Source organism: Chrysemys picta, chromosome 6 (genome assembly GCF_011386835.1).
Source record: "Chrysemys picta bellii isolate R12L10 chromosome 6, ASM1138683v2, whole genome shotgun sequence".
NCBI classification, from domain to species: domain Eukaryota; kingdom Metazoa; phylum Chordata; order Testudines; family Emydidae; genus Chrysemys; species Chrysemys picta.
The window spans coordinates 124,301,202-124,326,077 of NC_088796.1; the positions used below are offsets into that span (position 1 = coordinate 124,301,202).

The window sequence follows — 24,876 nt, forward strand, 5'->3', positions numbered from 1 at the left end:
TGGGAGGGGGCAGGGCTTTGATTGTCATTCAGTTAGCAGTGCTCCTTAGCCCGCCTCCTTAGAACTCTCTGAAAAATTCAGGGGAAAAGGAAAACTTTGGACTATTTTAAGATGAACTGTAGAGCTGGTTAAACTTTTTCAAATTTTGAAATTTCCATTGTTAAAAAAAATTGAAATGTCCATGAAATGTTTCTTTCCTCAACCTGCTGCCCTTCTCCAGAGGGCATACCACCTAGTGTCCTGTAGCGTGTCCTGGGCAGGCAATTTGAAAGGAGAGAAGAGGGGCAACCTTCTACAGAGCTTAGGGTGTGTTCCCTCCACAGAGCCACAGTGATACTTTCCTCTCCTATGCTTCAGAAGTTAAGGATTCTGGAGGTAGAAAAGAACTGAGCAATGCTTAGGGTTGGAATAGTTATACCTAGAACTTGAGACAAGTTGTTGCTCAATTGTTATAGCTGTGTTGATCCCAGGATATTTGAGTGTAGTAATACTTTCTATGGGACCAACTTCTGTGGTGAGAAAAACAAGCTTTCGAGCCTATACAGAGCTCTTCTTCGGGTGACCTAATGAGAAGCTCTCTAAGTTGGTAAATTTGTCTCTTTCACCAACAGAAGTTGGTCTAATAAAAGAAATTACCTCACCCATCCTGTCTGTCCAAGTTACTGCTTAAAATGGTTGTGTAACCATGTAGTTAGGCATGTGGTTCTGAGGAGGCAATACATATGGAGAATAGAAGCTACTGGGGTAAGTAACCACTACCCCTTCTTGTATTTCAGTCAGAAGTCCTGCCTGATCCTGCGAGATGCGGAGCACCTTCAACTCCCCTTATCTTCATCTGAAGTGAAGGGTACTCAGCACCTTTCAGGTTTTGCCTGTGATATCAAAGCTCTGAAATAAATCTCAGTTCTTGAGTGGAAGCATCTCTTTTACCACATTAGGGTTATATAAAAAATCAGTGCATTCTGAGGCAAGTGGTACATTTCCTTTGAATGCCACTTCTAGTGAACAACAAAACTATGATAAATTAAAGGAATATTCAGGTTAGAAGCAGAATTGTAAAATTGTAAATGTGGTCTCTTCTTTTCTTTTACAGATGCTTCAGGCATGCTCAGTCCAACACTTACCAGTACCATACGCAGCATTCCCACCCCTTATTTCTAGTGATCCGTTTCTTTTGCATCCTCCTCACCTCTCTCCGCACCATCCTCCTCACCTGCCACCGCCAGGCCAGTTCGTTCCCTTCCAAACACAACAGTCACGGTCGGTAAGTATCATATTTTACTAACTAACTTTCCTAGAATATTTGCTGTCGTCATTCAGCTGGCTTTATGGTAGGGGAAAGTGGGTGCACCTGACACTCAGTAACTCTTACAGGTTTTGGATGCAATGGCAGAGCTTCCCAAGCAAAAGTCCATGGCCCGTAAGAATCTGATACAAGAAATTACGATCACCTTTGTCTTATTAGTATTTCCCAGGCCACATACTCTCTTGTTCCTCCTCTGCTCCTGTCAGTAGAGCCTAAAGTAATGTTCACCTTTTTCATATATTTCCTACTGCTTCTGCAGTTGTTTTTTCTCTCCTGGGAGCAGAAGGGAAAGTCTAGTGGTCTTGGTGGAACAAAATCACAGGTTGCTTCCTAGAAAGAAACAGGAGAATGTGAGGAGTAAATTGTCCTTTCTCCTCTCCTTGCCCCCATCCAGTTACCTCAGACAGATATTTTTTTAAATTGCCAATTTCGACAGAACAAAGGAGAAAAGCATAGTGCCTTGTGTCCTTGAAAATGCATTCCAGAGAACCTAGATATTTTTTGGAGGTTATGGAGCCCTTCCACTCAGGGAAAGCTTGGTGGAGGGGGTAACAGCTCCACGATAGGGGTCCATACAGAAGTGGAGCTTAGGTGCCTTTATTTTACATATTTCACCTAACAAAAAGTGAGACTTCATAATCTCCATTTATTATCTCTTTGGAGACTGTGGGCAGGCATCTGTATCCCCCTAAATGTATGTTTGGCTGGCACTTTAGAAGATGCCAATATCTGATTCATACGTACATACAAAGGGGCAGTTTCAATATGATTAAGTGCTCAGGCCTATGCATGCCCCTTATGGCTGAACCTCTGAGTCAGGTGTGGTGTTACACTAAGATCAGGTGACTCCAGTATGGTGGGGGTTGACCCCTCCTATGCCAGGCCCACAGGGTTACAGTGATGAGTGCCATAGAAATGCCTACAGTTTAAAGTTTTGTTCAGCAGAACAGGGGACAGAATTTCCCATTCCCTTTGTTTCCACTGGGTTTCGTGAAGTGGGTGGCGCTATCTACCTGCAACCAGGAAGTAAAAGGGCAGTTAGTGAGACAGTAGGGAAATTTTTTAAGAATTTTAAAAATTTTGAAACCAAGATTGATCTGATCCTTGGGCTGACCTTTCTTAATAATAAAGTAATATATAATATAGCAATGCTTTAGATTAGCATATCTAGTCTCAGCCGCTGTCGTACGCTATTTATGAATTCCTCCTAAAATGGTCTTTTGGGCTGGAACTTATGCTGCTGCTTCTCTGCCCAGAAATAATTTAAATCAGAACTGAAAATATGTTGACTTTAGTACCAGAGTGTGTGGGGGGGGATGGGTAAAGTGGGGGGTGCCTCCTACTCTCTGTTTCACTTATGGTCCTTTACTTTGCTCTTGGTGCCAGAGAGAGATCCACCTAAGCAGATTTATTGCCCTTTTATAGGCAAATGATTGACTGGCTTCTGAGGTTAAATGCAGCAAAGTATCATTGCAGAGCTGATGTTAGCATCTTTCTAATGAAATAGTGTCACAAACAAAGCCATTGTGAGGATTATTGACTCTTGTGATAGAACTTACGGACAGTCATTGGGTGTAATAACCTGGGCACCCCAAGGGAGGATTGTGGTGCCCAAGTGCAAGAGGGGAGCGGAAACCTCTTATTTGAGGTGCTTTCTCTGTCACTAGGTAAAGAGTGTTTTTAAAATGTCTTGTGTAAAAGCGATACACGATTGACATGGCTATGAAAGCAACCAAGACAAGGCAGAAGCTCAGTACAGTTTATCCAGACCCTGCATTTTAGTGGCAGAGGGAGCAGGCTTTGGTGGAGGAGGCTTGGAGGGAGGATAACAGTTCTTACTTCACGTGCAAACAATGAGCGGCGTTCCCATAGGAAACATTTTTAACTTGCTCAGGCACGTAGCGGAAGCTGAAGGCACCTGGAAATATGTAGGTAATGGACTCTATAAGGAAACAGTAGAGAACTGGAACCATTTTCGAGATAATCTGTGGATTAGGCACTTCTTTGTACTAGGAGTAGGCAGTTAAGATACTGCCCACCAATATGCAGCCTACTGATTCAGAGGATCAGTATTAAAGTACTCCTGGATTCCAGTAGTGATTTTACTTAAGTATCTAAAACAGATTTTATCTGGCCCCCATAGCGCCTCCCACTCTTCAGTGTATTTATTGTCACAGGCTCCCCATGAGGTAGGGGGAAGTGCAGTCATTCCCATTTTATAGATAGGGAGCCAAAGCACATGGAGACAAAGTGACTTCCCCCAGGTCCTGTAGGGTCTCTGTTGGAGCAAAGAATTGACCATGGGTCTCATGAGTCCCAAGCTCGCATCCTGACCATCTATCCACTCTAAGTCCTCGTACTGCTGTGGAATATTTTATTGAAGAACTTGCATTGATTGATATATTTGTGTATTTCTGTGTACCCTGGTGATTTTCTGTGTACCCTCGTGATCCTCTCTGGTTGCTGATTTCAAGGGGTTATTTTTACTATAGACCAGGGGTTCCCACCTATTTACCATTGTGGGCTGCATATGCAGCTCTCTGTGTTGTATGCCGCATCCACACAATATCTATACTACTTGTATGGCCCTGAGGATGTCACATGGGCCGCAGCTGTGTGCTGATTGGGCCGCAGTTGAGAACCATTGCTATAGACTGTGGCCAGAAGGACAAAAGAACTCTGAGCCTCTTGCTAAAAGTCTTTCATTTGACGTTTCACAGCTGGCTTCATTCTAGTGCATGAGGAGAGCAGGCTGCTGCTCATGTTCTTAGGGAATTACAGTAACTTCCATGTTTAATTTTCAGTTTGCAAATGTCCTGGCCTCTGGGTGTGACTAGCTGGGAAATGTGGCTATATACTAGATCAGGGGTTCCCAAACTGTGGGTATGTGAGACATCTCGGAGGAGGCGGTACATGGGAGACATTGTGTAATGGTGGGTTTTATTAATTTTATTTTTTGCATTTTCATAATAGGCTATTCAGACAAAGCTTAAAACTCTTGGAATTTGTTATATAAAATATGGTCGTTAATTTACTTCAAGATGTACCTACGAGAACACAGATACAGAGATGCTGACATACATAGTCCTCATCTCCAGTCACCGTACATTTGCTCAGCAACTGTCCATCTAACTGAGCTCAGAACTTAGGTTTTTTTCAGTTGTATACGTTGCACTATATCTGTACGTAACAGTGAGATAAGGACAGATGGCTAAAGACAGGTAGCATTACGAACAACTCACAAAGTATCAGTGATGAGAAGGGTAGAGGCACATGGGCGTTTGGTAGGTCTGAAAGGGGGTACATCATAAGAAAAGTTTGGGAACCTCGGTACTAGATCCTTATTTAACCCCTTGGGGGATAGAGAAATGTTTTTCCACTAGTGTTAATGACAGAAGCCATGGATCCAATCAGTTACATTTCTTCTGTAAAAAGATGACAGCAACCAGGGAACACAAAGCTGTAAGTTTGTCTCCTCTATGGGGAAAAATTAACTATCCTAAATACAGCAAATGCTATTTTTTCCTAGCCACTTCAAAGGATAGAGAACGAAGTAGAACTTCTTGGAGAACACCTTCCGGTAGGAGGTTTTACCTACCCTCCCTCAGCCCATCCACCAACATTGACTCCCTCAGCCCCTCTCCAGTTCTTAACGCACGACCCTTTACACCAGGAGGTGTCCTTTGGAGTAGTAAGTATTGCTTTCAGCACTTCCCTCTTCCTCATGCTATCTTCTCAATTCATCCATACCCTGGCATGGGTTACTATTGTACATCACAACCGTTTTTATTAAAAAAACATTACTGAGTAGAATTTTGTTAGAGGCTGTCACTGCATAATGAAATTTGTTTAATCTCCATGTCTAAACAAGTCAAAGGTAATTTATTAGTGACATCATTTAATGGTTTCTGATAAACATTCCCTGTAGAGAGCCTGTCATGCCAGTTGCTTAAGAAAGGTTTTCTGTTCCAGCACAATCTGCTACTTCTACAACAGAAACTATACAACCATAGTGTTGAAATGCTGCACTTGTTTTGTAATGAATTTCTATGACACTTAAGGTATGTCTGCACTGCAGTTGGGAGTGTGCTTCCCAGCTCGGATAGACAGACACATGCCAACATGCTTAAATAGCAGTCCAGTTGGAGTAGTCTGGGCAACGGCTCAGACTCGCTGCCCGAATACGTACCCAGGTGCTCCAGAGGGATCTGTACTCTGATGGTTAACCTGAGCTGTTGCGTGTGCTGCCGTGGTTACACTGCTGTTTTTAGCATGTTAGCTCAAGCAGAACTAGCCTGTGTCTATCGGCCTGAGCTGGGAAGCACACTCCCAGCTGCAGTGAAGACATGCCCTGATTGGTTCAGTTGGGTATGGACATGTTCTACAGCAAGGTGCACACAAAAACCATTTTTCAAGTTAAATCATGTTACTAGTTCATTACTTCCCATTTTATCCTCTTGAATTGCTGCTGCTAGTCATTTTATGCTTGTTTCCTTCGTTTTCTGGTTGTTAGGTAAAATCTGAAATTCTTTAAAGACTTTTTTTTTCTGCTAAGAAGTTTCACATTTAAAATGCTTACCTATACTGAAAAAGGCAAGTCCATGGCCTCGCTAATATCTTTATTCTGAGACCAAGTCAAACACGAAATTGATAAGCAAATAGTCCATGCTACATGCACAACCACTCCCATCTTCCAATACGTCTAACATCCAGCAGTTAAGAAAGCTGAAATGCTTTGGCCAAGTTATACTCCTCTGTCAGGGTTTGTAGTCTGAAGTCAATTGGAGTTGTGTTCTTAAGTCACGTAGATGCTTTTGAAAACCCTGCTATTGGGTGCCTAAAATGGGCTTAGTAGCCTAATTTTACTAATTTTGAAAGTGTGAACTTTTTATACACAAGGGCCAAAATCACTTTAATGTATTGAAAGTGTAAATAATTTTTCACTGTTAGCACTGATCAGTTTTGTTTTAAAATAACATTGAATAAAAACACAATTTTAACCCCCTGATCCTGCAACCACATCTGCACATATTTATTTTTAAGCACATAAGTAGTTTTATTGAAATCAAAGGACTATTCATTAAAGTTACATGTTTTTGTAAATTTGCAGCATCAGGGCCTTCATTTTCAGTATCTTTTTTTTACCTGTAGTGCCTTGATTTAATTTGCTCCACCCTGTTGCCCATCCTACTATTTGTGCGTGTTGGGGGGAAATAGGGTTTTCTCAAGTACAAAGTTCAGCTTTTAAAAGTTGAGAAGGGATGGGAGCAGGGTGAGTGTTTTCGGTTTAGCAAATTGTAGAAGTATCAGTTCTCCATGAGACTTTAGAGTTGTTGATTTGTACTATTTGGGACAGGGAAGAGTAATCTTTGAAGCTTTATGAAAAATGATCAATGACTTCTAAACATTAAAAATTTATCCTGTATTTTTCATACTGATTTATTGAAAAGTTAGTTTGATGCTACTTATGTGAAATAGAAAAGAAAATGAAGTATTAAAAAGTAACTAGTCAATGGTGAATGGCTCCATTTCTGATTTTCTTGTGTGCTTGACTTAGAAATGAGAGTAAATGAAGACACACACAACCCATTTTGATAGTGTTGGTACTTGTACTTGGTACTAGGGAATAAAATTAAAGCTGATTGTTTTGGAGTAGAAGTTAAGTTTTTTTTTTTTTTTTAGGCCAAGTGTTTGTGGGAAAGAATGAGAGTGCTATTATGTGTCAGTGTGTCAATTTATTGTCCTAAATTCTGGGTTTTATGTATGCATATATATTTATAGAATTTGTTTGAAATAATTTCTCAATTTAAAAAAAAAAGAGGAGGATCAGGTATTTTTAGGGGCCTTCTACTAATTGTAGTTCATTTGCCCGGATGGCACAAACATGAAGAATGACTGACAAGGTGCCACCAAAATCCTTCAGTGATCTTTCCCTTCAATAAATACATTATTCAATACTCTTCTAAATGTCACTTCAAAACAAGTGGCAAAATTTTACCATGTTTGCCCCATTTTCATAGGCAGAGTAAGAAATGTTAGCACAAGGATACCAAGGACTAGTTTACTCCTATTCCCATTTGGGAATAAACTATAGTGTAAGTAGGGGCCTACTAAATTCAGGGCCGTGAAAAACATGTTGCCACCGACTGTGAAATCTGATCTCCCCCGTGAAATCTGGCTGTTGTAGGGGAAAGGCAGGGCTCCAGCTGCTAGTCCTGGCCAGGCTGGGGAGGGACAGGACTTCCTCTTCCCCTACAGGGGCTGCTTCAAGAGCTGGGTCAGACCCACCTCTGGGAAACTGCCTGCAGGAAACTCCGCTGCTGCTGGCTGGGATAGCCCCTGACCCGGGCAGGAGGCTGTGGGTCGAGCTGTCACCCCCACACACACACACACACCCACACACACACACACACACACACACACACACCTGGAGAGGCTGCAGCTCCAGCTGTCAGCCCCCAACTGGTAACCTGCCCCTCACTTCTGCGCTGCTGCTGGTGGTGGCACTGGCTTTAGAGCTTGGCACCCAGCAGGCTGCCCAGCTATGAAGGCAGTGCCCCTGACAGCAGCAGGGTTGGGAATCCCACGACCTCCCTACAATAGCACTGCAACTGCCCACCCCACCTCCTTTTGGGTAGGGACGCCCATGGTTACAACACTGAAACACTGAAGTTGACTATTTTTAAAATGCTATGACTGTGAAAGTAATCAAAATGGACTGTGAATTTGATTGGGCCTAACTGTAAGGAACCTCTATACTTGTATAGCTGTGTACACGCTAAGGCTTGTGCCAGGATAACCATATCAGTAGGTCATAAGATCACAACTCTAACCAAGTTTCAGAGGGGTAGCCGTGTTAGTCTGTATCAGCAAAAACAGCGAGGAGTTCTTGTGGCATCTTAGAGACAAATCAAAATAGTTACACTAGTATTAACCCGGTTTTTAGACCAGGCCTTAGAAGGATTTTAAAGACTACTGTATTTTCATGGTTTTCCTGTGTACGTTGTATATCTCAGCCATTTCACACCGAATGCTGGAAGCTGCATAATTAGGAATCCTTGTCTTAATAAAATTGTGTTTTAAATAAACATTTTATTTGTTAATGCATTTTAAAAATCAGTTCTAATAGTCCAAATTTCAGTTAATTTAAATATACTAGTAAACTGTGCAAGAAAATACTGAAGCTTTTCTTCCTCCTCACAGCCTTATCCACCCTTTATGCCTCGAAGACTCACAGGGCGCAGTAGATACCGATCCCAGCAGCCAATACCACCACCCCCTTATCATCCCAGCCTGTTACCATATGTGCTGTAAGTTTTTTGTGCAGCTTTTTGTAGCTTGTTAAATAACGTTTTAAATGTACTTTCATTTTTAAATGATCCATTTAACATAGGCCGTATCCTGTCCTCAGCCCAACACTGTAGAGCCTGTTCCCTTTCAGGCATAGCACATAGCAACACCTGTCATTAGGTTGCCTCAGCATTCCCATGGGAAGGGGCTTCTTTCAGTTGCCTTTAACTTTCTTCCATGTTTACTTTTCATATCCAAATTTCCCACATTTGGGCTTTGCCCTCAAGCAGAAACAAGGTCCCCAATAACTCTGGGGTTTCTTGCTTTTCAAGGATGAACAGAGTCAAACACTTGCTATTATATATTTTTTTAAGTGTTTGCATCCTCTTGTGATCAGCGCTAGCGCTTCAACAAGCAAATGGTAGAAATGTGAAATTGGGCAGGGACATAGTCCCATGTCATGGGCCTCTTCCTCATCCTGTGGAAGGCTATTGAGAGTTGATCCACCTGTAACAGTATATAAAATATACTTGCATGCTAGGCTTTTGTACTTATTTTTTGTTATGCGGGTACAGGTTACGTTCTGAAATGTCTTTACAATGGGATAAAAACTGAAGTGTTTATACTCCATTCAAATCCAATAGTCTTTATTCAGGGATAAGTTGCTTTACTTAGTTTGAAACTGTTTTATTGAAAAATAATGGAACGCTATGTGCTGTTACTTTTCTTATTGACTGAACTGCTAATCTGTTGTAAATGCTGAATTTTCTGTCCTGCTTCCAATCAGCCATTTCTTTAAGAGGGTGGGGAAGAAACAAAATTCAGGGATTATGATGGGCCTAAAAAACTGGGTAGGGCCCCTTTCTGCTGGAATCGGGTGGACGAAAAGATTCCACGTGCTTTGTTTGTTCTGTGGATGCTGCATCTATTTTTGAGCTGAACATAAAATGCTTGGAAAGAGAAGATGAATATTTGTATTCCTCCCTATATCTGAAAAAGAGCTCATCGAGTTTCAAGTCTTTTGTTGGATTCCCAAACCTCCGGTTTCTTTCACTGTGTGCACTCTGCAGTTGCAGACTCTGCTAAATTACATTTGAATAAATGATCCAATGAACTTGCAAAGCTTTAGATCACACGTTCTTGTCAGAACTTCCCCAGATGCCCTGTCCTCTTGACTTCCCCATCACTGGTGACTTAGCAAAGTTGAGAGATTGCTGTAGTGTGAGCCCAATGAGACCAAATTTACAGTGCCCTAGAAATCTTAACTTGTGAATTTCCCTACTCTCTGCTGTACGTTTTAAACTATAATCATGAATTTTCTTAATTATCAGCATATATATTGCTTGTTTTTAATTAAAAAAGAAAAAATTAAGAACAGAAAAATTGGCACCCCACGCTTGATCTCATTTCCCAGATGCAGAAACACCTCGGTTTTCTCCTGGGCTAAGTTCCGGTAATATACACATGTATAGGTGAATGTGCAGTGCGATCTACTCTCAAAATGTGCAATTGGACCATCTTGCGCACTTAATTACATGTATTTGTCTATTGGAGAACTTAGGTTTTTTGCATTGCAGAGCCACATCAAGTTTGGGGTAACTTGTCTTTGGTCATTTTTTGTTCTATTTTAAAAGCCGAACAGATTGAAGCCAGAAGTTCTGTTCTGAATTTTAGTTATCAATGCAATTATGCTAGTTTCTATGGGAACATTGACTCGTAGGTATCTGAGACATAACCTTATAAATAGCAATTGAAAATACTCTACTGTGTCTCTCATGTGCCATGTCTTGGAATTAACTTTCCTGTGAGAACCTTAACTGTTGAATAGCCTGGATTCTGTATTTTAATCCTTTACTTTAATGCATTAATTTAATATTTCCATTTAATTTCTAAAGCATATTCATTTTAATAAGTGAACAAAATTGCAGGTGGAGAACGTTGGGCATAACTTGGCTGCAAGAAAGCAAAAGCGTATTGTCTTGGCCAACTGTTTAATTTTATGAATAATAAATCCTATCCCTGATTGTTCTTCCTGCAGATCAATGCTTCCAGTGCCACCTGCAGTTGGACCAGCTTTCAGCTTCGAGTTGGATGTGGAAGATGGAGAGGTGGAAAACTATGAGGTTGGTTTATGAAGTGCAAATATGTTTGGGAAACAGTAGTTAACTTAAATGATGAATTTATACTGACTACCACCTTTCCCTCAATCCTTTTTTGGCCTTCTAAATAAATGTAATGTCTGTACGTCTGAAAATAGAATCTAGAAACACTATTTTATGCCTGTTGTATTGGATGTTAAAAACTAAGATGTTACACTTTTATTTTGTTCATATTTATTTTCAGAACCCTCCTAGACTACTAATCATGAAGTGCTCCATTTTTCATTCTAGATTTCACTTTTTTCTTGCATTTTAATTGATTTTTAAATATTTTACAGAAGTAAGTCTTGTGCAAATAATGTCATGTACTGCATTTTACATGACTTGCTAATTGATGTTCGCTTTACACGCTAATGCTACTATTATAAGATGAATTCAGCTGAATGTGAAACATAATGCTTACAAACTTCCGTCATGCACTTTGTTGCCTTAATGTTAAGGGTACTGTCATAAGTAACAAGTATTGGAAAAAACACATACCAAGGAAGTTACAGGTTAAAAATCCTAACCTTTGAAATATGGAAATAAGGTATAAAAGTTGTGAACTGGAAGAGTATATAAATATGCAAATACCATTTCAGTTGATGCATTCTCTAATACAAATTGATGTGAAAATAAAGCAGTAAACCATCTTAGGGTGTGCTCTTAGATGGCTTATTGGTTCAGGATGTGCATTGGGAACAACCTAATGTACAACTTGAAGTAGCTTGTTGCTATTAGAGTACAGCTTCATTCTTTTTAAAACCATTCTTCTATCTCAGTCCCGGCACTTGCGTTATATAGTTCCTCCCAGCTAGCAGATGGACAGTGATATGTCTTAAGCTTTTCTTTTCTCTTCCCTCCCCCCTCTCCCGCAGTTCCCTGAGCTTAGAAACCCACTTCTCCCTTTTTCTGTTCCCCCGGAACCTCGCTGCCTTATTAGTAACAGATAGTGGGCCAGACAGCTGCTTTAAGTTTTCAACTACATATTGAAACAGTCAGGCTGCAACTCTAGTGGGGGTTTTTGTTTGCTGTTTTTATTTTCCCCCAACGGAAAAAGGGCAGCTGTGCTGAGAGGGAGAAGTGAGAGGGCAGTTAAAAGTTGTTTTCCCTTCCTCTGCCTCTCCTTTCCCTTGATCCGTCGCCTTGGTTCTGCGTCCTTGCAATGGTGCAGTATTTCCAGTGTGATATGTGCAAGCTCCACTGAAGCAGTTGCCATGCCAGTTAAGACAGTAGGCTGGGCTCAGGAGATCCAGATTCAGCTTTCACTTCTGCCACATGCTCCCTTCGTGAATTTGAGCAACTCACCTAATTTCTCTGTGCCTCAGTTACCCTGTTTCTGAAGCTGTTGGCTGCTTCCTCAACTCACAAGGGTATTGAGGATAAATCATTTACATGGGAGAAGTGAAGTGTTTTGATATCGTGCTCCAAAGCGAAACCTGTACGTGAATAAAAATATTCTACTACTGAAAGAGTCTGCCCAGTTCAGTGTGATTTCATCATTCCTTGGAAGCGCTCAGCACGTAATCTCTCCATACCTGAACTCGGCTAGGCAAGAAGTGGGAGCCAGAGGTGTTGTCCCTTTAAACTATAGGTCAACCAGGCAGCAATATGCAGTCAGATTGGGCAACTGTTTCCTCTGATTATTCATACTATTATTTCAGCTTTTTTCTGTCTAAAACAAAATATTTATCATGCTGTGAGTGCAGCTGCAGGATGGATTAAGAACTGGGTCATGAAGATTTAGATAACCTGAACAGAGCTTTCTTATACAGTTCAAAAAGTACTGGGATCAAACTCTGAAAAGAATGTTTTCCAAGAGCCTGTAATTGTGAGGGAAGGGAAGATAAAGATTCTCAATCCCTCTTGCTAGAACTATATGGTGGGATAGTGATAACATTTTATGTCCAAAAAAAAAAAAAAAAAATTGCAGTTGTAGGGGAGCTCCTTTGAGCAATGAGTTTTTAAAAAGCACAAACTCCACTTATAGACTCATAGACTTTCAGGTCAGAAGGGACCACTATGATCATCTGGTCTGACCCCCTGCATGCTGCAGGCCACAAAACCGTCCCTACCCTTTCCTTGACTCTGCTGATGAAGTCCCCAAATCCTATGTCTTAGTGACTTCAATTGGCAGAGACCCTCCTGCTAGAGAACCCTGCCCCATGCTGCGGAGGAAGGCGAAAAACCTCCAGGGCCTCAGCCAATCTACCCTGGAGGAAAATTCCTTCCCGACCCCAAACATGGCGATCAGTAAGACCCCGAGCATGTAGGCAAGAGTCTCCAGCCTAACCCTTGTTAGCCATTATACTGTTTACCTACCATTGCTTGGTATTCCTCAGCTAATATGTTTTACCATTAAACCATTCCCTCCATAAACTTGTCTAACTTAATCTTAAAACCAGACAGGTCCCTCGCCCCCACCGTTTCCCTCAGAAGGCTGTTCCAATATTTCACCCCTCTGACGGTCAGAAACCTTCGTCTAATTTCAAGCCTAAACTTCCCCACGGCCAGTTTATATCCATTCGTTCTCGTGTCCACATTTGTACTAAGCTGGAATAATTCCTCTCCCTCCCTTGTATTTATCCCTCTGATATATTTAAAGAGAGCAATCATATCCCCTCTCAACCTTCGTTTTGTCAGACTAAACAACTCGAGCTCCTCCAGTCTCCTTTCATACGACAGGTTTTCCATTCCTCTGATCATCCTAGTGGACCTTCTCTGCACCCGTTCCAATTTAAGTTCATCTTTTTTAAACATGGGAGACCAGAACTGCACACAGTACTCCAAATGAGGTCTCACCAGCGCCTTATACAACGGAAGCAGCACCTCCTTATCCCTACTAGATATACCTCGCCTAATGCATCCCAAGACCGCATTGGCTTTTTTCACCGCCACGTCACATTGTCGACTCATAGTCATCCTGCGGTCTACAAGAACCCCTAGGTCCTTTTCCTCTTCCGTTACTTCTAACCAGTGCGTCCCCAGCTTGTAGCTAAAATTGTTGTTAGTCATCCCTAAATGCATCACCTTACACTTTTCACTATTAAATTTCATCCTATTTCTGATACTCCAATTCACAAGCTCATTCAAGTCTCCCTGCAGAATATCCCTATCCTCCTCCGAATTGGCAACGCCTCCCACCTTCGTATCATCCGCAAACTTTATCAGCCCACTCCTGCAATCGGTTCCGAGGTCAGTTATAAATAGATTAAATAAAATGGGTCCCAAAACCGAACCCTGAGGAACTCCACTGGTGACCTCCCTCCAACTTGACAATTCACCCTTCAATACCACCCGCTGCATTCTCCCCATTAACCAATTCCTTATCCACCTCTGAATTTTCATATGGATCCCCATCTTTTCCAGTTTAACCAATAATTCCTCATGGGGTACAGTATCAAACACTTTACTGAAATCCAGGTATATTAGGTCCACCGCATTTCCCTTATCTAATAAGTCCGTTACTTTCTCGAAGAAGGAGATCAGATTCGTTTGGCACGATCTGCCCTTCATAAAACCATGTTGTAATTTATCGCACTTGCCATTAACCTCGAGGTCCTCAACTACTTTCTCTTTCTGCAGGCACTGTTGAATTTGGCAGAACGATTGGGAGAAGCCAAACCACGAGGACTGACAAAGGCAGACATTGAACAGCTTCCATCTTACAGGTTCAATCCAAACAACCACCAGTCAGAACAGACTTTGTAAGTGCATTGCTTTTGCCTCTCAGTTTAAAATGCATTATAGGTCATTTTGATCCTTCTAGGTTGGAGTCCATATTTGCCAGTATTGTAACATACGTGCTCAAAATGCACATCAAACGGTATGTGCTTTTTTAAATTTTCCAGCCCAGATAATAATTACCCTGACTTTGAAAGCTCATACATTCCTACATGAAATTTGGGATGTTTTAAGGTTTAAAATGATGAGTAGGTAAACTTGGAACAGTTTTTAAAAGTTGTCCAGTTATTTATTCAGTTTGCTACATTAAAGGAACATCGCCAACTTGAAATTTACCCTGTATCAGAAGTGGTTTCAGGCACTGTCCCTACCGCTGAAAGCCCTGGCCAGTTTTTGTGGTTTACACATTTTCCTATTAATCTGTTTATCTCTTCTATTTGGAAGACCACACAAACAAAAGGAGAAAATGATTATACATGGGAGGCAGTGAAAGTGACCATACACAAAGTGCTGTCAGATGTATATAAAGTAAACAAACTGGAAGAAAAAAAAACAGGCCTTTTTTCAGACTTCTAGTTACAACAGCCTTAGGTATTACTTGTAACAAGAAGTAGGGAATAGATTTTCAGGTGGAAATGTTTTTTGCTTTAAGTTGACGATGTTTCAGCCATGATGAATCTGTTTTAAGAAAACATATGACTGAACAGAAATATAAATTAAAGGGGGAATTTCTAAAAAGAAGTAATCTGCACTGACTAATCTTCAGCAGCTCATTGCAGACTTTAATATTCTTATGAATTACTGTAACACAATCTTGCTTGTGCTATTGATTGGGGTGGTGAAGATGCTCTGTGGTAGGAGCATTAGCCCTTCTCTATGCTGAGGTTTGAAGCCAAGGTAAGCGGCATTGGAGCAGCTCTGTTTACAGTGGCACAGCCGCTCTACGCGAGAGGTTTGTACTCATGCCGCTCCGTGTAGCTACTCCTACTAAAAACCCCATTGCAAGCACAACCTATAAGTTGTCTATAGAATGCCAATTTGTTGTTGTTGAATAGCAAATAACTTCAAACTCTGCAATCTTTTTTTTTAGGTGCGTAGTATGCATGTGTGATTTTGAGTCAAGGCAGCTACTTAGAGTCTTACCTTGTAACCACGAGTTCCATGCCAAGTGTGTCGATAAATGGCTTAAGGTAAAAAAAAAAAAAAATCTGTTTCAGTGAGACTTTATAATGGCCTCGTTTGTAGTTGTATTTATTTTCAGATGCATTTCATCTCTTGTTTCATCTCTTATTTTTCCTTTCTGATATTTAGGCTACAAAAGCCAACAGACTGAAAGTGCTGCCTCCTTTTCCAATAGCATTATTTTCTAGTAGTTGATGAAGGGAGATTATGTGAAATCTATATCAAAACTAGTGTCATTAAAAAACTGACATGAAGAGAATTATCTTGACCAACAAATGTAGTTCATTTTCAGTTGGACATAACCATGCCTAATTTTATGATAAAGTAGGAAAGTTCAAAGTAGAGTATGAGATTTGTGAGTGGTCTGAATACTGCTTATGTCTCTTGCTTAAGCAGGAATTGATATTAACTGAAAGTGAAACTATCAAAAATCTTTCTAGCTCTTTTATATAAATGTAAAGTCTGGGGGCGGGGAGAAAAATACATAACTGGTCAAATTTCTCACAAAATTAAGGCTTTACACATGAAATAAGATATATATCTTTCAAAACAAGTTATTTTAAAAAATATGAAGACCCTAAAATCAGGACAACACGATAAGATCAGAGATTAGGACAACACCATACAGAAGGTGAAAAGTGCAGGGTACAATTAGTTAGGTAGAAGATGATATACAGAGACAGATCTCTGCAAGCTGCATTATCCAGACCTACTGCCAGCAAGGTATTGTTTCCCATCTTGTCTCACATTTTTAGTACTTTGTTCTATTCTGATTAATTTATTCTCTATTTTAATCTTTTCCATAATAGATCTCTGGTTACAGCAACCCAATGAGAGAGAGAAATATGAAATAATCATTAGAGAATAGTACAGCCACTGTCTTAACATTGTATCTGTTTTAAGATGCATTTTCTTAAAAACATGGCATTCTTATAGATCAGGGGTCTCAAACACGCAGCCCGCGGGCCGCAGGCTCTTGTGTGTGGCCCGCCAAGCTCCCCGCCCCTCTGCCTACCCGTGGGATTGCCTCCTGATGCTGCAAGTGTCGTGCTGCTCTCTGAAGCAGCCAGCAGCACGCCCCTTCGGGCCGGGGGGAGGGGGAAGGAGGCAGAGGGCTCCGGCATTGCCTCCAGCCAGGCACCGCCTTCCATAGCTCCCGTTGGCCGGAAACAGGGAACCGTGGCCAATGGGAGCTTCGTGGGAGGTACCTAGAAGAGCGGCAAGAGCTGCACAAGCAGGGAAGCCTGAGCCCCTCCCCCTCCCCCAGGGGCTGCAGGGACATGGTTCCAGCTGCCTCCTAGAACGGAGCAGCATGGAGCCGGGGCCAAAGCAGGCAGGGAGCCTGCCCTGGCCCCAGTGAGCGCCGCTGCCACCCCGGAGCCGCTCTAGGTAAGTGGCACCAGGCTGGAGCTCACACCCTGAACCCCTCCTACACTCCCAGCTCCCTGCCCTGAGCCCCCTGCCACATCCCACACCCCCAGCTCCCTGCCCTGAGCCCCCACCACATCCCACACCCTTCCTGCACCCTTTCTGCACCCCCTGGGGGCAGCGTTGGGGACTTCAGGGAAGGGATTGGAATGAGGCAGGGAAGGGGCGGGGCAGGGGCGGGGCCTAATTGGAAGGGGTGGAGTGGGGGCAGGGCCAGAGGCAGCGGAGGGTGGGGTTCAGTGATGTGGCCCTCAGGCCAATGCACTAGTCCTCATGTGGCCCTCGGGGTCATCTGAGTTTGAGACCCCTGTTATAGATCATACACAGCCTAACATACACAGAGAGAGTACTACATTGGTAGGCTTCTGAGAGTCAAGAAAATAGCTGCTTTATCATGCTTACTGCAGAATATCTTTAAGGTGGTAGTCAGTAATAGTCTGGTTGATGAATATACCTTCTCTTGGGTAGTGAGTTCAATACTAAACAAATGTGCATGAATAAAAGACTGGGATTTAGAGGCATGCTACTAGATAAGATACTCATGCTCTGAGATTGTGGAATGGGTGCCCTACATTAAATTTAGGGCCAAACGTAACTTCAGATAGTCTAAAGCTTGTACAAAACCTAAGACCAGTAATAAAGTTTCCATACATTAATTTAAATTTCCAGTGGAAACCATTTGTATGCAATAGATGTTCTGCAATATTCTGAACCCAAACATTGCAGCATTATGATAGTGTCTAATGTTTTTAGTAGCAAACTGAGAAAAATGTAAAGAATAAGGGTTATGCCTACACCAGATGTTTTTACTCAGGCTACGTCTACCCTTGCAGATGTAGAGCGCTCAGAGACAGCAGCAGGGAAAGCGCTGCTGTGTGTTCACATTGTCAGCTGCAAGCGCGGTGGCGTGGCCACATTAGCAGCTCTTGCAATGCCACAAAGAGCAGTGCATTGTGGTAGCTATTCCAGTGTGTAAGTGGCTGCAGCGTGCTTTGGAAGGGGTTTGCAATGCCTAATGGGGCAGGCACAGCATCACATGATGCAGGTTTCCCAATCCCATTGTTACAGGGCATCCTACTAGATTGTCAGCTGCTTTTCAAATGGGGAGGTGGAGTGTGACAGGGAGTGTGTTGCGTGTATGTGCGGGGAGAGACAGTGTGTTTTGGGGGCAGTGTGTGTCAGCATGCTGTCTTGTAAGTTCAGACAGCGGCAAGGGGAAGGGGAAAACCCCGACATCAGCCCCCACCCTCCGCCCCTCTCTCTCTCTCGCACACATGCCTGTCTCTGCAGCAAGAGCATTCCACAGTAATGGTTTGCTTTGTGTCCCAGAGCAGATAAGCATGCGGGCTGTCAGAAACGGAGCTTTGAAAGGGGATAGCCGCATGCCTGCAGCCGAGTTCAAAACAATGACACGAGTGGCCACTTGACTTCAAGGGATTATGGGACATTTCCGGAGGCCAATCACAGCGCAGTAATGCAACACGTCATCCACACTGACATCCCAGCGCTTCAGCCAGGACGCAGCAAGATCTATGCTTCTTGTGGAGGTGGATTACCAGGGGCGCTCCAGCCGCGGAGTCCAGGCGCTCTAGGTGCCTTGCCAGTGTGGAAACCTCAGGAGTTAGGGCGCCCGGGGCTGATTCAATGCACTCTAACTTGCAAGTGTAGACAAGGTCTCAGTGTTTGACAATTAACTGGAGATACTTAACATGTTTGTAAGGGCACTCCCCATACAGTCCATCCCACTCTTACCAGTCCCATGCATGTGTAGCCTGGGCCAAATGTGTGGGAGGTGTCCACACTAGCCTTTGCTAATCTGTTAAGTACTTCAAGTGAGTTGGCAATTCAAAAGTCTAGTGAAGACAAAACCCTAAGAAAACAGTATAGTGAAAAATCAGATTTTGAAAATGTTTCCAGTAGCAATGATCTAAGGTGATTTATTTACTATAGATAGGGCCCTACCAAATTCACAGCCGTGAAAAACGTGGCACAGACCATGAAATCTGGTCTCCCCCTGTGAAATCTGGTATTTTGTGGGCTCTTACCCTATATTATACAGATTTCAGGTGGGAGACCAGAGTTGCTCAAATTGGGGGTCCTGATGCAAAAGGGAGTCGCAGGGCGGGTCACAAGGTTATTGGAGGGAGGGTTGTGGTACTGCTACTCTTACTTCTGCGCTACTGGTGGCGCTGCTTTCAGAGCTCGGCAACTGGAGAGCGGTGGCTGCTGGCCGGGAACCCATCTCTGAAGGCTGAATCACCGCCAGCAGCCGCACAGGGTGACATGCCCTGCCAGCAGCCACCGCTCGCCAGCTGCCCACCTCTGAAGGCAGCAGCACCACCACCACCCACGGTGCAGAAGTAAGGGTAGCAGTACCGCAACCCCTCCTCTCCCCCCAACAATAAACTTGTGATTTCCCCCCCGGCCCCTCCCACAACTCCTTTTTGGGTCATGATCCCGACATTTACAACACTGTGAAATTTCAGATTTAAATAGCTGAAATCATGAAATTTACAATTTTAAAAATCCAATGACCAAAAATTGACCAAAGTGGACAGTGAATTTGGTAGGGCCCTAACTATAGATAAGGGGATTTGATGATGGTGTCCCTTAAACAACTTAAAAATCACTTCAATAGCAACTTTTGTACCTATTTTTGTTACTGGTAACATCTCAAGGTTGGTCTACATGAGAGAAATTTTCCTAGTCAGTGTTGGTTTGGTTTAAAAAAAAAAAAAAAAAAATCCCAGCCTTGTCGTTCTACTGGTATAGGGATTATACAGTTATACTGGTATAAAGATGTCTTATACCATTAGAGTTTGTCGCTTCCCAAACTTGAATAAACTCTACCAGTGGTATAAGCACTTCTATGCCAGTATAATTGCATCGACATAGGGTGGAGGATTGTTGCCGCTTTTATTCCAATATAGTTAAAGCAGAAAACCTTTCTAAGGTAGAGAAGCCCCCAGGAAGAGATCAAAAAATTAAATATTTTCCTTTTGTCCGTTTTATATTCTGTGCATTTGACAGCTTTCTTTGTATGTTGTCAGTTTCACTGTATTCTTTGAGTGATGGTCCCTATTGTATGCCACTGAGGGTTATACGCATGCATTTGGAGCCAGAGATTTTGAAACTAGTAGTGTCCGTTGGGCCGCACATGCACCCTTGCTCCGCCTCATGGTTTCGTCCAAGGTGATAAAGGGCGGAGCGGACCGACTGCGCCTTCCGTTCCCTCTCCCCACCACATGGTTTGAGTTGGAGCCTCTACTGTTCTCTCATCTCTTGTGACACTACTAAAAAAAGAAAATGGTTTATTCCTGTGTATAGTTAGTATTTTGTTATTTTTTGTAGTAATTTTAGTGTTAGTAGTAGTCGTTTTTAGGATTTTAAGGCCTTTGGGGCGCTGTTTTACCAGTTGCCGCCCCAGCCCCCATGCCTGGGTACTGGACTATGCCGAAGACACCGAGGTTCAAGATCTGCACCTCCTGCCCTAACTCACTTTCAACCAGTGATGAGCACCAGTGCTGCCTTTACTGCTTGGGAGAAGCTCCCATTGCATACAGGTGCAGTATCTGCTTCTCCTTCCCAAGCCGTACCCAGGAAAGCTGGGCTCTCTGCCTCAAGAAGCACCTCACGGAGGTTGTCATCAGGCTGCAGTCGGATCCAGGCTAGGGAACACCACCTCCCCCTCCATAGACTGAGCAATCTAGGAATGCACCTCCTACCGCGGAGCTCAATTCCGTGCTGAGGCCTAGCCATGAGGCAAGGAAGCATGCACATAAGAATGGCAGCCTTTCTCCAGACCCAAGAACGATACTGCTCTGTCCACCAGTTCCAGCCATGCAGAACTGGCACGTTCCAAGGCTCAAACACAATAAGAAGCCGCATAGAACGTCTGATCTGCCCACCGAGCTGCAAACTCCTTCCAGGTCAGCACCGCCAAAGTCAAGGGAGTCTTCGGTTCCTAGGCAATTCTCCTTTTCAGTGCCCGTTCTGGCTGTGGTTCCGACTGCAGAGAGCGTGTCACTGACACAGGGAAGACTCTTATGAACTCTTGCCTTGGCAGAGGTGAGGTCTCCATTGCCTCCTAGGAGAGTATGCTTCCCCACGTTAGACTTGCCTGTTTCGGGCCAGGTTCCTGCCTGCTCCCCAACGACTCCTGTGGTTCCAACAGCACCATCGTTTGAACCGGGCTCTGACTTCTCTGCATCAGAGAACTCGGGACAGAAAGCAGGGTCCGCCCCTCCTCTATCATCAGTATGCCTACCCCAAGGTCCTGCCGATTCAGTGGCAATATCCTCCCTTTGCCACGCCCTGGCGTTGCTGGTATCCCACTCCTAGGGACTGTACATAGCAACTACCGGATCCGCCTGTTGGCCATACTGGCGGTTGTGGCCACAGTATCTGCCATTGGAATCTTCCCGCTCTGCTTGTGAGGAGTCTCCAATCTCGCCCCTTTGACTATCATCGAGCAGGTGTTCAGAACCACTGTTGGAGGATGCACCACTTAGTCCGACTCCAATGGTACTGACGGAACTGGAGCAATTCCCCTCGTCATTCCCGGATGCCATGGTGTCTTCGACTCCCTCTTTGCCGCCAATTTCAAGAACTGCTGCATAGGGTGGCGATTGCCCTCCACGTCCCACTGGAGGAAGTACAAGACCAGCAACACCAGCTTCTTGACATCGTACACACCTCAGTACTGGCCAGAGTGGCTCTACCGATCAGTGATTCCATTTTTCAACCAGAACGGACTGTATGGCACAGTCCAGCTAGCTGCAAACCCACTCCCAAGGGGCGGAAAAGAGGTACTATGCCCCTCTGAAGAGGTCTGAGTTTTTCTTCTCTCGCCCCTTAGTCAAATTCCCTTATTATTCAGGCCGCAATGGACCAGGCTCAGCAGCAACACCCCATGCTCCACCCCGGCAGACAAGAAGGGCAAGCGACTGGACCTTCTGGGTTGTAAAGTCTTCTCTGTCAGCACACAATTTCGCATTTCCAATTACTTGGCTCTGTTCACCATGTACACTCCTTCCTTACCTACAGCAAGCTGGTGGATTTCACAGACAAACTGCCCCTGCAGGATCTAGCTGGCTTCCAGTCTATCCTACAGGAGGGGAAATTGGTTGCGAGAACCACACTCCAGGCTGCAGTGGATGTGGTGGATACTTCTTCGTGCACAATGGCTACAGGGATCGTCATGCGTAGGGAGTCGTGGCTACGTTTGTCCAGGTTCCCGAGGGAAGTCTAGACCACCATAGAGGATCTACCTTTCATTGAATCTCAGCTCTTCAATCAGAAGACTGAGTGACTCCCTCAAAGACTCCAGCGCCACTCTGCGATCGCTGGGTATCTACACACCAGCACCCAAACGCAAATTCTACTGCTCACCTCTGACGCAGCGATTTAGAGCTTCCCAATTCTTCCACCAGCAGCCTTATGAGTCTCCTTGCAAATGGCAGAAGACCCAATGAGCTGTCGTCCTGGTTCATCTTCACAACCTTCAGCGTCTCATACTCAGTCTTTGCAGAAGCATTATTTCAGAATGCAACCAGAGAGCCATCAATTACCCTGTCTCACATTGTGCACCTGACCCATCCCCTTGGGGGGCATCTAGCACTCTTTTTTTACCAGCTTGGAGTGTGATAACAGACAAGTGGGTCCTGGATGTCATTCAACATGGCTATACAATGGAGTTCACAACACTACCTCACCCACGTCCTCTGCCTTAGCCCCGCCTCGGGAACCATTTTCACAACAGTATCCTTGCCCAGGAAGTGGACTCCCTACTGCAAAGAGGAGCAATAGAACCTACGATGTATCAGGGCGGTGGTCCCCAAGAAGAAGGGTGAGTGGAGGCTGATCTTAGACCTCGACCATCTCAACCATTTCATATGCAATCCAAAGTTTCGTATGGTCACCCTAGCAGCCAGCATGCCTTTCTAAGAAGGAGGCATGTGGTGTATGGCTCTCGATATGCGAAACGCTTTCATGTGACTATCCATCCTGCCCACAGTTGTTTCCTGAGATTCACAGATAACCTTCATCACTTTCAGTACATCTACTGTTTGGACCCACCACTGCTCCACAGGTTTTCACCAAGGTTTTCTCAGTAGTGATCCATCTATTCCAGTCACGTTCTCATCATGTTGGACAACACCACCACAGTTTACTACATCACCAAGCAAGGCATGAGGTCGCCTGTGCTTTGCGTGGAGGCTGTTTGTCTTTGGGATTGAAAAGCCCAACCTGAGTGCACCTGGATGGCTCAGAAATCAGAAGACAATGAAAAGGAACCCAAATTATTTTTTCCAAATCCCATGATTTTTAAGCCACTCATAGGGGTTTTTTAAGGCCTGATTCCTGATTGTTGAACACTTGGGTTTGGCAATACTGTGTGTTATATTTTTTAAAATCCCAAACCATAAGTAAATAGTTGTAATCCATCTTGTTTCTGGTGACATTATCAAAACCTCTCCGTTTTTGCTATAAGGCTTTCACAAAAAGCCCCTAGGTAGAACTACTCAGTTTTAACTAAATGATATTTAGAAGATCTCAGTAGAAAGTTTCTTTAGAATACTTTTGAGGAAGGTTACAGTACATCATCTAATGGTATGTGTATGCTTATGTTTAAGAAAATTAATTTGCTTCAAGTAACTGCACATTAAGTGAAGTTTCCATTCATGACCTGCACTTCAGGATGCACCTCCAGTTCCTACTTAAACCATTGAGAGTGATGTTCAGATAAGGAGAAGGAGACCAAATTCCATGAAATACAACAGAATGCAATGCATTTAACTGATTCATTATGGTAGAGAATCCTAAAACATGGGGAAATGCTCTACTGCTAAAATTTGTAGAACTGTTAATATAGCATTACAGGAACATGAATAATTTGATTTATGTTGATATTAAGATGTTAGTTATTGTTTATTTAGTCTGGTTTTGTGGATTAGTTTTCTATAATTTGCTTTCAGTAAACTACAATGTATTGATACTACCACTAGATGTCATATTTAATACTACAGATAGCAAACACTGAAATATAATCTTGAGGAGTATATCTCAGTGTTGTTAGCTCTTGAACAGTATAAATTAGGAAAAGACAGTTTTATTCTAAAAATTATATGGATTAGTTGCATTATGTCTAGAATAGAAGGGTGCAGAACAGATACTTGCTCTACTACGCTTAAAACCTATATTGACATAGCTGTGTCAGTCAAAGTTATGAAAAAAACATCTCCCCAGTGACAGCGATGCCAGCCAAAGCCCCCAGTATAGAGACAGATGCCAGCACCAAACTTAAAAGGGGAGGTGGTGTTCCCATACTTACAGGAAAAACTCCTCTGTTGGTATAGGCTGCATCTATACTAGGGTACTGGACTGACATAGGCTTTGCAGTGTACACATAGCCAAAGGTAAGGTGATTGAATTCTCTCAAATGGTTATGAAACCATAATGATACAGGATGAAGTCCACTTGGGTTTTGTGTCTTCCGTTTGCAGCACTGTTTTTCTCATTTCCTAAAATGTCAATGACACTTTGATGCAAGAAGCTGTAGGACAATAATGGTTACTTACAAATGTGATGGAGAGAAAAAATATATATATGTTCATTTTTGGTTGCACTAAGAAACGGGAACATTTTCTACTGATTGTGAAAATACTCAAAACTTGGCCACTTTATAGACATTATTGGAAGTCCAACAGTTCACTAATCATCAGCGCTGTTGCTTTGATTCAGACCTTAGTGCACCTATCTAAATAGTTCAAATTGCAAATATCAAATTGGAGGAGAGTCTGGGAGTCTAATTTCCTTTTTTGGGAAGATTTTAATTGTAAATGTTAT

The 24,876-nt window shown here is 43.1% G+C and overlaps 1 protein-coding gene across 3 annotated transcripts in view; it reads left to right on the top strand.

Moving 5' to 3' along the window:
* RNF38 (ring finger protein 38) overlaps positions 1-24,876 on the top strand; it is a 203,690-nt gene that overhangs the window by 173,919 nt on the left and 4,895 nt on the right. For 2 of the 3 annotated variants that reach the window (XM_005309268.5, XM_065549776.1), the window contains 6 exons: positions 1,094-1,264; positions 4,836-4,997; positions 8,510-8,616; positions 10,635-10,719; positions 14,320-14,441; positions 15,509-15,608. In XM_005309268.5, the coding sequence (XP_005309325.4) occupies positions 1,094-1,264; positions 4,836-4,997; positions 8,510-8,616; positions 10,635-10,719; positions 14,320-14,441; positions 15,509-15,608 (747 nt within the window). Of the gene's footprint in view, positions 1-1,093; positions 1,265-4,835; positions 4,998-8,509; positions 8,617-10,634; positions 10,720-14,319; positions 14,442-15,508; positions 15,609-15,729; positions 16,324-24,876 lie in introns of all 3 variants that reach the window. The other variant, XR_509557.4, reaches the window with a different exon arrangement.